Consider the following 18,161-nt stretch of genomic DNA (forward strand, 5'->3'; position numbering starts at 1 on the left):
TTGCCAAAAATTATAGTGCAATAACATTTTTGACAACATTTTAAAATAAAAATGTTGTTGTAGAGGTTTGGTTCATCACCATGTAAGCATGTGGTCATTGCATCTGAACAGTATCACCTATCATCATGGGAACAATTTGTCACAAGTTTATGGAATGGCAAATTGGTCTAATTTTAGGCATTAACCATGTTAACATGATCTCAAGTTTGTCCTCATGTGACCTCACAATACCCTGGTCTGGGCCTCAGCAGGCAACAGTGTTAAATTTCACATCATTAGTCTAAGACACAGGATCCAATTTTCACCTCTCATATCCAGTTGGGTCAAGAACAAAAATGTTTTGTTGTCCTCTACAACTTGTTTGGGGAATTATTATAGGTGTAGATCCAGGGAGGGGGATGGTGGGGGATAAATACTCCCCAATATTTTGATGGGGGATGATCCATACAATCATCCCCCAATGTTGACACCTATATGTGGGTTTCTGACCAAATTAACCTCGTATTTGGCCATTTTAGCCTACAAAGTGCCAATCATGCACACTTCACACAAATTTATTCCACTTTTGCACATACAGTATTTCACCAGTTTAACTTCAATATGGCAAAATTTTTCATGTGCTTCTCGCGCATTTAGGCCCCTATACCATTAACTTATTCTGTCGCCAAAAGGGGCTTGATTCACTATACTTCCAAGAAATATTTCCAATCCCATCTCCATGTCTAGGCCACTGGGAATTATTGTATCAGACTGGTGGAAAACTTCATATTGAACTAGCTGGGGCCAATGGGCAGTTCCCCCAGGCAGCACCTCCCCGGCAGCACCCTCTATGAGAAGTGTTAGTCCTCATGCCACTGCCCCTGTGGGACGCTGCTGGAGGGGCCAAGACTTCACATGGGGGCAGCTTCCCCCTTACACCCAGTGGCTATGTCGCTATACTAACTTACTACAATAGTAAATATTCTTTATGTGGACAACATGCAACGATAATGTGTGGGGAATAGTGTAGTGGGACTGGTGGATCTCTGAATGTTCTCTTTTATTAAATCACTACTTTGTCTGGCAATTTTAATTCTTTTGAATTCAATGGTAAAAGCAGGGAAATTCCAGACTGTATTTTGTGTTTGTTGGACTACATATCCATGTTAGCACAGGAAAAGTATAGGGCTGCAGAAAAGGATATTGTTTACACATGTCTGTTGCCTAATTGAGTCAAAGATAATATTTTGAGGTGTCCCTTGAGAATGATGTGGAATAAGCAATCTGAGTATGAAATTAAACACACTAGCAAGCAAACCAGGCCAGTATGCAGGGGTGGGGGTGGGTGTGGACTGCATGGCCCACCCTTACACATTTGCCAAATTCATATTTTTGCACCCACCCACTTGGGGAAACTCCTGATTAATTTTGTCAAAATCACATGCACACAGGCGTTTCTCTTCTATTTTTTCTCCAATTTTTCTTAAACACTACTGATGATGTGATTAAATCAGCCTACACTATGGACCACAAGAGCCTCATCCCACTGGCATAGACCAATAACCTCAATTACATAATCATATTGGAAAATTTGACCTCAAGTTGCAGAGTATGAGTTTTTGTACCCAAATCTTCAAAGGTCATTCAATGAATGTACAAATGTACTGGGGTTAAGAACTGTTCCCCTGATAGATGAGCATGTTGTGCCATCCTAGTACTATAGGCTATGTGACACGATCTGGTCCATGGGGGCCAAAGGCGGCAAATTTGAAAATATAGAGTAAAAAAACAATAAAATACATAAGAAAATAGACATCAAAAATCTTCATTACTTTTGAACCAAGTATGCTAGACCTTTGGTGTTTTCAGTAAATGATAGCCTACTGTATGTATAATGAAATAATTACGGTAACTCAATTTTCAAAAATGCCTCCTTTGGCCCCCATGGACCAGATTGTGTCACATATAATTGTGACGTGTCATGTCAAAAGGAGACACTTTTGGGCAGGTTATGAATTTTGAGGTTTTTACATATCTTAAATATAGAGATATTTTGCTCCACAACGCCGTTTTCCCAAATGAATTTGGACACTCCTAAGCAAAGATATTGTGTTCGGAAGTTATGGTATTATAAAATTGGAAATTGAGATATCGGCCTTTAAAAATATTATTGACAATGTTGAGAGTGGGAATTAACTTGAAAAATGTCTCAAACAATACAAGATGCCAGTTACATTCCGGTCTGAAACTATCAGACAATATTTTTAACATTAATAACATCACAAATTAGCAACAAACCCAAATTATGAAAAAATCACCCACCAGCAGATTTTTGGCTATTTCTCCATTTACGATCCTGCCCAAAAGTGTCTCCTTTTGACATGACACGTCACAATTGTTGATCCTTTGGTGGTGTAATTAGGCAAAATGTATTTTTACAGAAAATTTCTGAATAGGCCTTTAAGGTAATGCACTATTTTAATGTGTTGCGATTTGGTAGTGAGCTTTGGCAAAAATTGCATTGCTCATTTCCTTGCGAGTGTGTAGAAGAATTCAAATATCACAGACATACTTTTATAGGTCCTGTAGTTCTTGAGTTATGTTGTAAAGAGGGCTGAAACAACAACACTTTAGTAAAATGTACATAACTCATTAACAACAATAAATTAAGCAAGTTTTCAAAGTATATGATTTGTAAAATGAACATTTGCAAAACATTAAAGTGTTATTTTTCAATAATATATTGATTTAGACAATACAAATCGATTTTTTGGCTGCTTCGACCAACAATACCGCGTCTACCCTTAAATCTCTCATAGTTTTAGATCTCTCGCCACACATCCCAATATTGCAAAGTTGAGTGCCCCCATGCCTCTCTACTAGTGGCGGCACCAGGATTTTTATTCGGGGGTGGGGGGCATTGGGAGGGCAAAGTGTATTTCGGGTGGGGGGTCAACAAATTTTGCTCAAATTGCTGCAGAAAGTGGAAATTTACATAATTTTGGGTGTTTTGCCTCAAAGGTGGGGGGGCAAGAAAAATATTTGGGAGGAAAATGCCCCCCGTAGCACAGCCACTGCTCTCTACACCATTGAAAGTAACTAGATAACATTATTATGAATATTATCATGATCATAACATAAATATTAACATTTTTAATACCATCATGTTTATATTCTCATCCACAGAGGAACTCTGTAACAAACTGGAGCACATTCCACGGAAGGTCAGATCAAAGGTTAGACAGGTTCATACCACTAGAAGACTAGGGGTGGTGAAAGCGCAAATGGAAGGGGCTAAAGTTGCAATAGGTGATGTGGTTGTGTTTATGGATTCCAAATGTGAAGTTCACAGACAATGGTAAGTGGGCCTGAGAGGAATGGTAAGAGGAATGTCAATACTGTGGCACTTGGGGGGAGAGGGGCGGGGGGGGGGGGAATTCATTCCAAAACCAATGACCCATTCCCAACAGCATGCTAAAGACTCTTTGCACCCCTTTACACATGACCGGCAGTGGTGGGGGGAGGTATGGGGAAAATGTTCTCAGTCAGACATCTTGTCCCCAGTTAGGGCCTACCCCCTGAATTACATTTTGCCCCCAATTCTCCCATCCCTCATGGTGATGAGCTGATTAGGCAAAATTCTCAAATTGGTCAAAACTGACTTTAATAGACACTTATGAGAGTGATGATATTCAACATCTGATCTGGGCTTTTTGATGAACATACATTTGATTTTTTAGCCTTGGCACTATAGGCCTAAAAAGTTTTTATTGCCCTGAAAGATCCATTTGAAGTCAGTGTTGGTCAGGATTTTTTTAAACATATTTTAACACATGTTAAAAAATGCAACTTCACCATAAAACATGATGATAAACAATGATTTATTAGGTTTGTCAAGCTTGTTTTTTTTTACTTACAGACATTTTGAGAATTTTATACCAAATATATGAAAAGTTAAATAGAAAAAAAAGCAACCCATTTTTTCAATTTTTTGGGTCATTCGAAAAGGGCAAAACAAATCTTTTTAGACCTTTAACATGATTACCATATAACTTGGTTTTTTTTTTAGGTTGGAGCCACTGTTAGGCCTCATTCATCATGACCAATCAGTGCTGGTGTCACCAGTGATAGATAGAATTCATCCTGATACATTTGAATACCAATCTTCGCCATTGTCATTTGGAATCTTCACATGGGATCTAGGATTCAAATGGTCGCCATTATCTAAAGCAGATCTGGCAGAAAGGAGACAAAAAGCTAAGCCATACAGGTGAAGTACTCGTATAATTGAAGACAGAGATAATAAAAATTCCTTTAAAAAAGGAATGGGGCGCCCAATGTGAGCTTGGACGTGATATGGTGAATTCCATGGCATGGTGTTTAGATTTGATATTATAATGATCTACTCAGGGAAGAGTAGAAGATGATCAAATGCAAATGTGTTTGATTGGGGAAGGTGTATCACAGGACCTTTTTGGATGAAATAAATTGAATTGGAATGAAGCTGTTGTGTCAATTTGCGATTATGTGGGGTGGGGGAGTTCTGTTTTTGGGGCATATTGTAGTGATGATATTGCTTCTACTTGCTAATACACTGAAAATCTAATAGAGATGAAGGATTAAAAACAATTACAGAACATTCATTCTTCATAAAAGTAGCTATGGGTATACAATGTTTACAAGATAAGAACGTTAATGTTTTGTACATGAACGTAACGTCTTTCAAATTGCTTACGATCCTTGATTGGTTAATAGCGCGAATAAAAGGAAGGTCGATTTATCTGGTGCCGATCAAAGAAAATGAATAGCAGAAAATGGCGAAAAAAAAAGGCAGATTTGATGGTTTGTACAAGCTGTATCAAAATGATTGGTACCCATCAGTTTTCATTGATAATGGATGAGCCTGACACATCAAAATTCAACTTAAGATCCAAATAATTTGTAAATTAATTGCAAACACAAGTCATAAACTATACATTCTGGACATCTCAAATGTATCCAAAATTGTATTTGGAAGAAGCACAGGCTTTTCAATAAACATAAAAATTGATGGGTACCAATCATTTTGATACACCCTGTATGTTTGAAGCCGCGTTCAGCAACTCATATCATCATGACCCTTGTAAACAAACCGTGCTGGAGTTTGATTGACAGATGACGCAAACTAGTCTTTTTATCTCTGTCTTCCATTATAGTTTTGAAGACAATTACATAACATGTGATATTTAAACTTCAGTGTGTGATTTGATAATATTGTTTGATTATAGATAAGGGTCCAAAAATTCTAAGTTTCCCCTAAGATTATTTAAAATAAATGAAAAGTTTGTTACAAAATTCAAGAAATTAAAAGCATTGTTGGCAGCACATTTTGTTTGACACAACTGTTCGTTCATCATTGCATTTGGAAAGATGCCGTTTTGAAAATTGCACTGTGGTCCATTCAATTCCAACAATGCAGTAGGCGTGTGCGACAATACTCAATTTGAGGTATGGACTTATATAGGAAGAAGGAAGAAGAGTGGAGAATTGTTGATGAAATTTTAGGCAATTTTGACAAAATTGTTTCAAACATTTTTGAATCCCAGAGGCCAAGAGGGTACCCCAGAATTGTCAATAGAGTCACATTTTGCTGTAGGCATCTATGGCTAGGAATCTCATTGGTCCATAGTTTATTCTGTTTGTTTTCACACACCTGTCTTCACTCCAGTAAGCATCTATAGCCAGCAATCCCATTGGTCCATAGTTTTGTCTGTTTGTTTTCACAGACTCATCTACACTCCAGTAAGCATCTATAGCCAGCAATCTCATTGGTCCATAGTTTTGTCTGTTTGTTTCCACACATTCATCTACACTCCAGTAAGCATCTTTAGCCAGCAATCCCATTGGTCCATAGTTTTGTCTGTTTGTTTCACACACATTTCATCTACACTCCAGTAAGCATCTTTAGCCAGCAATCCCATTGGTCTATAGTTTGTCTGTTTGTTTCCACACATTCATCTACACTCCAGTAAGCATCTATGTCCATAGTTTTGTCTGTTTGTTTCCACACATTCATCTACACTCCAGTAAGCATCTATAGCCAGCAATCCCATTGGTCCATAGTTTTGTCTGATTGTTTCCACACATTCATCTATGCTCCAGTAAGCATCTATAGCCAGCAATCCCATTGGTCCATAGTCTTGTCTGATTGTTTCCGCACATTCATCTACACTCCAGTAAGCATCTATAATAGCCAGCAATCCCATTTGTCCATAGTTTTGTCTGTTTGTTTCCACACATTCATCTACACTCCAGTAAGCATATATAGCCAGCAATTCAGCATCGAAGTGGTTACGTAATTCTCTTGGTTACCGGATCACGCTATTTTGATATGCCTTCAAGTGCCATATACTTTGTGTGGTGATTGTTTCGATCGTGGTTCATAACTCAAGCGCGTGATCCCGTTGACATAGTAACATTACGTAACTTCGATACTGAATAGACCTTTTCGGTAAACCCCATAAGCCTTTGCGAGTACATCTGAGAACTCGTCATTTGACGTCACGCCAACTTGAAATGCGCAGTGACGATGTTTGATAAACGATGTGCGCATTGGCGCAGATTGTTGGCGTGACGTCAAATGACGAGTTCTTAGGTGTACTCGCAAAGGCTTATGGGATTTACCGAAAAGGTCAATCCCATTGGTACATAGTTTGTCTGTTTGTTTCCACATATTCATCATCACTCTAGTAAGCATCTATAGCCAGCAATCACATTGGTCTATAGTTTTGTCTGTTTGTTCCACACACTCATCTTCACTCCAGTAAGCATATAACGCTCATTCTACAAAATCCGTGCCAATAGCCTTTTTTTCCATTCTTTGGTCCACAAACACTTTGTCGAGCATTTAGGGCATCAAATATGTTGTTTTTCTGGTAGAACTCAACAAGATCTACACGGACATATATAATTTTCCATACTTTAAATGCTTTCTTCAGCCTGATTAACCCTTGCAAAGGCTCAAAAATCGCTAAAAATGCGTTTCCACTGCTCAAGTATCACATCTAACCCTGAATATTTTCTTTGAATAAATGCGATTTCTTTACATATTTGTTGTTTTTTAATTAGATAACGCACCATCATATTGTTTATCAACATTATTTTTTAGTGATTAAAACGCGTCTTTGTGTAATTCTAAAATAAATTGCACTTTCCACCAAAACGCTGTGAGCTACGTTACCCTTTTTTAACACAAGTTATTGGAAAGAAGTAAAACAGAGGTATCAATGTAATTTGCGGTTTTTGAAAGGAAACACTCCTAGGTTTTAAAAATCACAGTAAAAATCGTGATGCTGTAGCATTTTTGGCATAGAAGTGTTGTAAACATTGAAATTTCGACCGACCATGTTAAGATTGGTGAGCTACGTTACCAGGATTCTATAGTATGCACTTGTATTACATGTACTTCCTAATAATATGTGAAAGCTACCAGTGGTCGAACCCCATTTATATTAGAATTAACCGACATAATGTTCTAACGTTCGCAAATCACATTAAAAACATTAAAATCCAGTGAACTACGTTACTGTGAGCTACGTTACACACTCATTTACGCATCTTCAAAACTTCTATGAAATGGTGAAATCTGTTTTACATTTCACTCAAGTGATCTTTAGTTTGCTTTTTATGACCTTGGATTGAGTAAAACCAGCCCATTTTGTAGTCGGTAACGTAGCTCACATTACATTGAGTTTTAGTGTTAAAAACATCATGACTTCCTGAAAGAAAAATATGCAAGTGGTGTTGGCAATTTTTTACATCTGAAAGTAGTGATACATTTACTCTTAAAAAACACAAAAAGCAGGTCTTTTTGAACAACTTTTATTTTTTAAATTTTTTTAGTGGATTGGCACCGGATTTTGTAGAATGAGCGATATAGCCAGCAATCCCATTGGTCCATAGTTTGTCTGTTTGTTTCCACACATTCATCTACACTCCAGTAAGCATCTATAGCCAGCAATCCCATTGGTCCATAGTTTGTCTGTTTGTTTCCACACATTCATCTACACTCCAGTAAGCATCTATAGCCAGCAATCCCATTGGTCCATAGTTTGTCTGTTTGTTTCCACACATTCATCTACACTCCAGTAAGCATCTATAGGCAGCAATCCCATTGGTCCATAGTTTGTCTGTTTGTTTCCACACATTCATCTACACTCCAGTAAGCATATATCAGTTCGGGGGCACTGCTAATTCAAAGACGTCTCTGATATCAAAGACGGGTCAGTGATTTCACATACGGGGTCTGTGATATCACATACGTCGTGCTTTTTTTTACAGTTTGGGGCTAGATGCAGCATATCGGAAAGAAGGTGACTGTATCGGAATATGCTTTCCTATGTTTAGCAAATATCTGCCTGTGCAAACATCATATCTATCTGTGCAAATTCTGACAAATGGTCCCAGAAAACACTTGGATTGGCAAAATCGAGCCATATCCAACGTTTTGAAGTAACAAAAAATTCCAAGTCCTGGGGGGAGTGAATATTTTGGCAAGGCAAAAAAAAAGGAGGAACAATGAATTTTGGCCAGTCAACGAGGGGGGAGGGGAGCGATTTTTGGCACGCATTGTGGCGGCAACTTTTCAAAAATATATTCAAAAATGACTTGAAAAATGGTAGGCCCCTACGGAAACGTTCAGGCCTAACCTCGTGGCCTGACTCTTGCACACGTGCATGGGATGTATTTTATTGATAGGGGTAGGGTTATGTTATGATTAGGTGGCTCAAAATAGATCAACAAATTACGGTAAACCAGGCGCGTGCCCACTGCCCAGGAGTGGGGCTTTGGGGCCTGCAGCCCCGGTCTTAAAAAATGAGGGAGACAGAGAGAGAAAGAGAGAAGGAGAGGGAGGGAGAGGAGGGGAGTGATAGAGCAGTGGCATAGCCAGGCCCGCTTTTTCTTGCTTGGGTGCTGATTTTGAAAAAGTGTTTGTGTTTTTCCAGGGGGCGATTTTGTAAAAAGTGGACTTTCTTCACAAACTTTGGACCTTTTTTGACTAAAAAAGCATAAAAAACATATTTTTTTGCTCACTACGGTCGTAAATTAGGATTTGTTTGAGGACTTTTGCCTCACCGCACGGCCCAACTCTGCGTACGGGCCTGAGCATATCCAGTGGGGCAGTATAGTGCCTCCTACAAAAATTGAAGGGCGGAAAAGGGAGGAAAAGAAAAGGTCTACTTTTTCGGGTCTGATTTCCCAAAAATTGAAAGAAATAACCCGACAACTGAAAACATATATAAAATAACTGCCAATAATACCGGAACGAAAATGTTACAAAAATCAGGACAAAATATTAGCAAAACTGGGTTGAAAATTTGTTTTGCCACAGCCACCAGGCTCATTTCAATATCCGGGGATAGGCAAACGGGGGAAAAGTGGAAAGAAAACAAGGAAGAAAACAAGAAGAAACGAGGAAGAGTAGGCCTACGTTCTGAGTCATTGCGCATCATAATTATGTTCATGCTTGAAATTTGTGACGGGAAGTCGCATCCACTGGAAATCCATTCTAAAATACATATTATGCATTATAATGACATGGTTATATGGCCTAGGCTATGCTTAATCATGATGGTTGGAAAAATAAGTTAATAATAGGGGCCTAATGCAAAATGATGCACCAATTGGCTTTTAGTTTGATGATAATATTCCCCTCACAAGTCGGGTCCGTTGAAATCTGTTATGCCCAAAATAATACGAATAATAAGTTCTGAGGGAGCACATCCCCCTCAGGCACCCTTCTCCGTCAAAAAAGAAAAGGCTAACTTGCATTTATCCATATAGGCCTAATTGAGCAGGTTCATACCCATGCAGAAGTCAGGTCCGCAGGAAATTTGTTAGGAATTATAGGCCTATCTTTCATAGATATAATGACTATAGGCCTATTATAGCACATCCCACTCAAGCAAAACAGAAAAGCCTAAACTTAGGCTGAATTGAAGGAATTATTGAGCACGAGTGTTAAATATAGGCGGAGACTGGGGTAATTGTGGCCCCGGGGTAATTGTGGCCCCTTTGTCTTTATCAGGGTGTCTTTATACTAAGCATTGGTCTAGGTGACTTAACTTTGTATTGTATGAAAGAGTGGTCTTTATGTTACTGTTTGGTGAAAGTCCACTTTTTATTCATAGGGGTGGTACTTATTGGTTGTATCACTGACTATTTTGTATGTGTTTGACATGAAAGGTAATCATAACAGTTCCCATTGATATAACAATTTTATAAAAAAATTGTTTATTTAATGAGCTAAATTTGCATATTATGTAATACCCGGCTTGGGATAAAATGGCCCCTGTCTTAAGCAAATTACTTGCATCTGACCCCCTAAAAAGTTATTTTGGTCATTAATCTGTTATATCAAATTAGCCATTTGGAGTCATTATTGAAACAAAAAAGACATATTTAGTATGTTTTCAAGTCAAAACAAGGAAGTATAATGAACAGTCAGATCCGCCGCAGTTTCGCATGCAAAATTAGCATAATAACAAGTATTTTACAAAATGCTTTAAAATGCCTTTTTCTGGTCAATAAACCAGTCCAAATGGCCTAGAATTATCGCAATGACTGTAAAACATGTTATTAATAGTTATCAGGAAGAACTGGATTCACAATACTCTTTAAATTCTTTATTTTGTTCAGGGGCCACAATTACCCCGCTTGGGGTAATTGTGGCCCCTAAAACATGTTAATTATTATGCAAATTGTAATATATTTTCCAATTATATTCATCACATCTTATAGGTATATATAGGCCTACCCATTGCCTCTATCCACTCATGCAGAAATTTTACTTCTCCAGTTCATACTTAAAGAATTACATGGTAAAAATGCAAAAGGGGGCCACAATTACCCAGTTTCCCCTAAGCCTAAAACTAAAATTCGCGGCTCAGTTTGAAATCTGTAAAAAAATATGCTCCGAAAATAACCAATAAACAGTTTTGATGTGTCGGAGAATTGAAAGTCTGCAAAATGTCGTCGAGGAGCAAAGTTATTCTGCAGCATTTAAGCTCAATTATGAAAAAGAGCAACATTTTTTTAGCATTCTCCGATTCCTCACGTTCACTAGAAAGAGTGTATCCCGAGCCCGCGATTTAATTCATAAATTGGATAGTAAAATTAGCTAGCTACAACCCTGTGATCATGCTGATTAGGCCTACTCGCAAAATTATTCCCGTTGCGACAGTTCACGTTCACAATATCGTTTGCGGCTGGGTTTTGAGACTAGGGAGTATGTGATTTATGAGACGTCTTTGAATTATGATACTGTCAGGTGACTCGGCACTGAAGAGTCTTTGATATCAGAGACGTCTTTGAATTAGCAGTGCCCCCGAACTGATATAGCCAGCAATCCCATTGGTCCATAGTCTTGTCTGTTTGTTTCCACACATTCATCTACACTCCAGTAAGCATCTATAGCCAGCAATCTCATTGGTCCATAGTTTTGTCTGATTGTTTCCACACATTCATCTACGCTCCAGTAAGCATATATAGCCAGCAATCTCATTGGTCCATAGTTTTGTCTGATTGTTTCCACACATTCATCTACACTCCAGTAAGCATCTATAGCCAGCAATCCCATTGGTCCATAGTCTTGTCTGATTGTTTCCACACATTCATCTACACTCCAGTAAGCATCTATAGCCAGCAATCTCATTGGTCCATAGTTTTGTCTGATTGTTTCCACACATTCATCTACACTCCAGTAAGCATCTTTAGCCAGCAATCTCATTGGTCCATAGTTTTGTCTGTTTGTTTTCACACACTAGTAAAATAGCCATAAAATCACAACTTACAATAGAAAGTTAATTTGCAATTATAGTATATACCAGCTCTTACATCCTTTGTATTCCAGATCTCCAGCAGTCAGTAGTAGTGTGTTTGCTATTAGTAGACAGTACCTTAGCAACCTAGGAGGATTGGATGTTGGTATGGAGGATCTAAAGGCATCACAAAGTGCTGCTATGGAGATGTCAATGAAGGTAAGATGCTGACATAGACAGACAGAGTGTAGTGTTGCCAGGATTTTAGTATGAGGGGCAAAGCCAAATTTTCGTCCCCATTTGTCAATTTTGTTTTTAGTCATTTTATAGACACTTTACTCTTTGCTGTCCCGATTTTATCTCTGGGGGTTCCCCCCAGTCCCCCTGGCTACGCCCCTGCAGACAGAAAAACAAGTAGACAAGCAGGCCTTCTGCCATGTTTATTATTGTGTACTTCAAATTTCCTTTGCAAAATTATACTTAAAAATGTACTAGTAATTTGCACCAGTGGTGGAGTCTTTTTCAGGGGAGGAGGACAAAGGGGGGGCAAAAATGGCCTAAAAAGTACCAAAAAGACCTAGCAATTTGAAATAAGAGGGTGGCCATGCAGCATCCCACGGGGGTGGGGGACTTCTCACAGGGGAACGCTACCCCTTTTCCTCCCTGGCTATGTGACTGATTTCCACCTAAACTACTTCAATAATTGTAGGCTGCAACTTTGCAACATAAATCTGACAAATTTTATTATTGTATATCATAGGTATGGATGTGTGGGGGAACAGTCCGAGTAGCACCATGTTCACGAGTTGGTCAGATTATGACAGCACCACCAAAAAGCGCCCTCGTTGACCTAGATGAGACAGCAGAGAGACGTAATCGTGTGAGGATAGCTGAAGCATGGATGGATGAGTATGCTAAACATTTCTACACAGTACTACCACTAGCAGCAGTGAGTAGCATCTCCTAGTATTAAAGGCATCATCCACTTGTCATTTTGGACAGGCAGTTTGCTCCTGGGATGTAAAATTCTAAAAATAATGCCTGAAGAAGTTCTGTGATCTCAAAACAAGACCAGACTAATAAATCAAAAGGGATCCGCTCATGATCAGGCAGGCCCCCTAGATCCACTCTTGATATCAACATAAAACACAAATCATGAGATCACAAATTTAGCCCCGGAGGAGGCACTCGAATATGAAAGTGACGTACCTGTGCCCACCAGCGTACAAAACTAGGGGTCTATCGTTGTAGAAATTTTCAAAAAAAGGTGGTCATTCGGTGTTGGCAAGTTAAAAATGGGGTGATTTTGTATGGGAGCGCCATAGCTTTTTACCCAATTTTACAGTACAAAATAGACTAAACTCATTTATTTTGCTCAAAATGCACGCGAAGTGCACCAAAATTTCAATTTTGAGGACTAATTGTTCAAGAAAGGGGGTCATTCAGTGTAGGCTACTGAAAAAAAAGGGGTCATTGGGTGTAGGATTTGCCAAAAATACCGGGGTCTTTTCATGGGCACATGACGTATGTCAATATATGGGAGTGCCCCCGGAATTTAGCATTGTTGAATCTTGTACCGTTTCACTTTATTGTTGAATTTGATAATGCTTATAACCCTATGTCATACATTTTTCATTGTCATTTCTCGACAGAATTCATTTTATGGCAACATATCTTCTCAGCTTCAACTACGCAATCGTCTTCAGTGTCATCATTTCAATTGGTATCTCAACAATGTCTTTCCAAGTTTACTTGCTACATCACATGACAGACTCATTGCATGGGGACAGGTAGGAAGGTTACTTTTTTCTTCCCCCACCCAGTTTTCCCCCCACTTTTGAGGCAAAAACCGTAAAATCGCACAAATTTCCACTTTTTGCTGCAATTTTGTGCAAAATTGGTTGATTCCCCCCCCCCCCCTGAAATTCACTTTCCCCAATGCCCCCACACAAAATTCCTGGTGACGCCACTGCCTGGGATTGAGAGGAGCACTCAGATATTGGTGTACACATGCTTGCCCATAATAACTGGGCCATTCCAGTTGAAATCCATACACCCCCAGTGGAAGATATGACCTTAATCTCCCACATAGGGAGTGTGAATTTCAAATGGGATTACCTGAATGGGTGACTCCATTTGAAATCTACACTCCCTGTGCGGGAGATTAACAAGATCATTATTTTCTTCCATAAGGGTGTATGGATATTAACTGGAATAGCCCAATGTGTGAATTGAGGGGGGGGGTTGTGGGGGAGGGGGGAAGAAGAACATGGTAGGCTATGAGTGTTCCGCTTTCGGATTCTCTTCAAACAAATATTTTTTCAAAAAACATTTTTTAACTGATTCAAGCTTGTTTAGAAAATAGTTTAGTCATATACATACACAAATATTGTTGAATGCCGCTCCCCTGATGATGGTTTCAAACACAAATGACTCAGTGCCACAAAGACTTATCTCCATTACCTGATTGCCTTAGTACGCATTGTCATGCATTCCGTACTCCCCATTCCAGAAAAATACAGCACTAATTGTTCCCCCTTTGCGTTAATTGGTGCAACCATGATCCCAGAGAGTGACAATTTTTATACTGTTCCATTAACTAAGTTTAATCATAGTAATCTGATTTTAAATATACAATTTACACTTATTGTTTCAGTGTAGCAACAAAGGGAGTTCTCTGTGTTTAGATACACTCAGTGCAGATGAAGGCAAACCTTTGGGCATTGCCAAGTGCCAATCTACTAGTAATACTCAGGTAATTATGCCCTCATATTAGGGGGGTTCATGGGGTTTGGGCTAGTGGTGATGTGCAAAGCCTCCCCCCCCCCCCATTTGATGTGCTGCATCACAAATTTTGTCACATCAAAAGGACATGCTTGTTTGATGGCATGTAAAACTGAGTCATTTTAAAGAAAAGTTGAACAATGATGGCGCTATTTAACTTTTTGTTTGCATCTTTACAGGGGGTAGACACTTGCATAGTGATATTAGAATATCAGCAAAAAGACTAACAAATGACAAGTGAATTTTCAAAAAATGTTTTATCATGAAATGTAAGGTATTACTCATATTATTTGGCTAATTTGAATTTAAAACATATGTAAATAGAGCCCTCAATTTACACATAAATATAGAATAAAAATTACCACAAAAAGCAGAAAAAGATGAATAATTTGATATAGAAGCAAAAATTCATGTTAAAAATTGCTACAAAATATATGTGTAGGCTATATACAGTTTATTAGTGTGATAACTGCTGGCATTATTTAGGTCTGGAATTAAACATTATATAATGTATTGTTAAAGAAAATTAATAAATGATCACACCAAACAACCGTGAGGATGGACTTTGCAAAAAAACACTTTTCGAGATAAACAGAAAGCATGGCTTATTTTCATTTATAATATCTGAATGCCAATATTGCCTTGATCAATTTTGACCAGTGATATCTCAAAATAAAGGTGATACAATATTGACTACATGAAAGTATTATCTCAAATTAGATTTTTCCTGTAAAGTGCATCCTTTTGATGTGATTGGTCACACATATGTGTAATGACTCATCATGCATCGCTGAGAGCTTTTGAATTCAACCTATAGTGTGCATTAGTTACTATGTCCTTGTGGCTATAAGACAAGGTGCTCCAGTAAGCATATCCAGCGGGATGGCAAGGGGGGGGGGCATAGTGCCCCGACAAACAAATCAAAAGAAATTTGGGAAGGCATAGAAGGAAAAAAGGAAAGGAGAAAAAAGGGAAAGGTAAAGGACAGAAGCACCCCAAACTACTCATGCACTGTATCTTCTGAGTTTCATGTTTTATACCAAAATTCACCAAAACTTAAGTGTAAAATCTATATGCACAAAAGATACAAATACGCATCTGCTACCTATAACACCGGGCCAGAAATTTTCCCCTACCCCTACCCATCAACACAAAAACCGGAAAGATATTAAAATTTCCCCCCTCCCCTTGCGACGAAAAAAGCTGGATACACCCCTGAGGCCTTTTTAGTTTTAAAGGGTTCACAAGAAAAAATATTTTTCCTTATCTTCTCTAACTCAACGTGTTATATCATTATAGGTAATATAACTTTTTGGGAAAAATGTTTCATAACGTTTTATCACGGTGTAAATTGCGATTGCTGGGTGGTCAAGGAGATTTTGGAGTGAAGATTTAAAATTTAAATGTTGTGACTTGATATCAATTCGCTGGGGTAGTGCATGTTACTACATGACTGTTGCTAGGTCAACTGGCTCATGATTTCTTTGTTTCGAACCACTGATCAAAATGATCACAATACAGAGCCTATGGCTTATCATAATTCGGAATGAGCCTGGGCTTGAACCAGTAACCAATGGTTACTAACGTGTACTGTGTCAGCAATAGACTGATTTTCTTGATGATTTTAAGTTTATCTTTTCATTTACAGGTATTTCATTTGACCAAAGAAGGTGAACTGAGATGGGAGAAACTATGCATTGATCTGTCGGACTATCGACCAGGTCATAGGTTAACCCTAGAGGAATGTCATGGCCAAGGTGGAAGCCAGCAATGGAAACATCTAAAGGTAAAGTAGAGGTCAAAGGTTAAATTGACAGGTCATAGGTTAACACTAGACATATGTCATGTCATGACCTAGGTGGAAGGGAAGCATGGAAACATCTCATGGTCAGTTCAGGACAGTTCAAAGGTTATAACAGGTCATAGGTTAATCTTAAAGGAATCCCATGGCATTGGTGGAAGCCCAGAAAGTCTGATTGTATGTAAAAGACACCAAAACAATACAGGTTATTGTTGCTGGGCCCAGGGGATTCACTCTATCATTATAAAATTGAATTTAGGCTGAGCCTGTAAATATGGCACCTCTTGTCCTATTTTTTAGGCCAAGGGGGCTACTGCTACTGACTGGGGACTATAATATTAATAACCAGTTGAATCGAACTGAACACGATATTTATTTTCCTTTTTTCAGCCTGGTTTCATCAAGCATCGAGAGAGCGACTTATGCCTGGAATTAGCAAATGGACCTAAAACTTTTCCTATCGTTAACAAATGTATGGACAAGGTTTCTCAGCAGTGGGAATTTATGCATTATGAAAGAACTAGAAGGACGGTGGGAGCAGTGGAATTGTTTTAAAGACCACACACATGTCATACAGTTTCAGAAGTTTTGATCTTGTCAAGGCAATAAAAGAGGAAGATACCTCCTTTTGCTCCAGGGCTGGATTTAACACAGGGCAGTGGGCCTAGGACTTGGGGTAATGATCTAGGGGGGGGGGGACAATAATTTTGAGAGGAAAAGAATTTTCATGTGCATTTGTCCTTCAAGTCATTTGAGGATACACAAGCAACTTGAAACTATAATTCTTGACAAACTGGTGGAGGTGGAGCAGGGGTGGGTGGGGAGTGGAGAAGGGGTAACGCTTCAATCTGAAGAACCAGGGGCAATCATGTTGCTGTGCCCAGGGGTCAGCAAAAGGTAAATCCAGCTCTGCTTTTGCCTAGAACTCAGTAACTGCTCCACCCGAAAAGGGTTTTAGCAGTTCTCTGAGTATATCATGTTTAAAATGTGCCATACAGGTAACCAACCTATGGCAATAGACCGTAACATTGTTTGAACATATATTTGAAATGGAGTCACCCATTCAGGTAACAACCCCATTTGAAATTCACATTCCTTGTGTCTAAGATTAAAATAATGTCTTCCATAGGGGGTGTATGAATTTCAACTGGAGTAGCAGGTGACAGAGATCGTCCTTTACTGTTTGTACTTCAGCTACGGGGCCTGCTACTACTAGACTTCATTTCAACTCAAGTTTGGTACTGACATCATTGCGAGATTGCACCGCAGATTGCATTTTTTGGAATGTTTGAATATTAACCCCAAATAACATGAACACATTGCACAATAGCTGATGTGCGCAACCTATGCATCAAACCGATAATGAATATGAGGATGAGTCGGGATTAATAAATACTCATTTTGATTTCTGGTAGTATTTGCAATCACAGTGAATACATCCATATCTTAGACTGGTTCACACTTGATTTGCACACCTGTTAGCAACCCATTGACTTTACATTGTGATCATTTAGATTGTGGTTTTGAACACAGACAGCGTGAACCAGTTGACATGGCAAAGATCAATTTTGACATCACACTACGATGTCAAATAGACATTTAACAATTTCTGAATTCTATAGACCTTTGCCCTGCTAGTGTGCATACGCATCGTAGTTTGCTCAGGGCATGTGCATGTTAAATCGCCCACCACATTTCATATAGTACAAGAAAGCCATATTGAACAGTGTAGCAGTTCTTTCAAGCATATCGATAGATCAGTCCCTCTCCTTTGTTGATAAACAATGTCAAATGGACCA

The 18,161-nt window shown here is 38.8% G+C and overlaps 1 protein-coding gene across 1 annotated transcript in view; it reads left to right on the forward strand.

The window, feature by feature from the left end:
* The window catches only part of LOC140149658 (inactive polypeptide N-acetylgalactosaminyltransferase-like protein 5), a 28,126-nt gene extending 13,338 nt beyond the window's left edge, over positions 1–14,788 (forward strand). Inside the window, exons 4-10 of the mRNA XM_072171737.1 lie at positions 3,166–3,337; positions 4,049–4,249; positions 11,870–11,996; positions 12,538–12,726; positions 13,430–13,567; positions 14,434–14,532; positions 14,741–14,788. Of these exons, the coding sequence (XP_072027838.1) occupies positions 3,166–3,337; positions 4,049–4,249; positions 11,870–11,996; positions 12,538–12,726; positions 13,430–13,567; positions 14,434–14,532; positions 14,741–14,788 (974 nt within the window). The remainder of the gene's footprint in view (positions 1–3,165; positions 3,338–4,048; positions 4,250–11,869; positions 11,997–12,537; positions 12,727–13,429; positions 13,568–14,433; positions 14,533–14,740) is intronic.
* The last annotated feature ends 3,373 nt before the right edge of the window (positions 14,789–18,161 follow it).

The sequence above is a fragment of the Amphiura filiformis genome, chromosome 4 (assembly GCF_039555335.1).
Source record: "Amphiura filiformis chromosome 4, Afil_fr2py, whole genome shotgun sequence".
Taxonomy (NCBI): Eukaryota; Metazoa; Echinodermata; class Ophiuroidea; order Amphilepidida; family Amphiuridae; genus Amphiura; species Amphiura filiformis.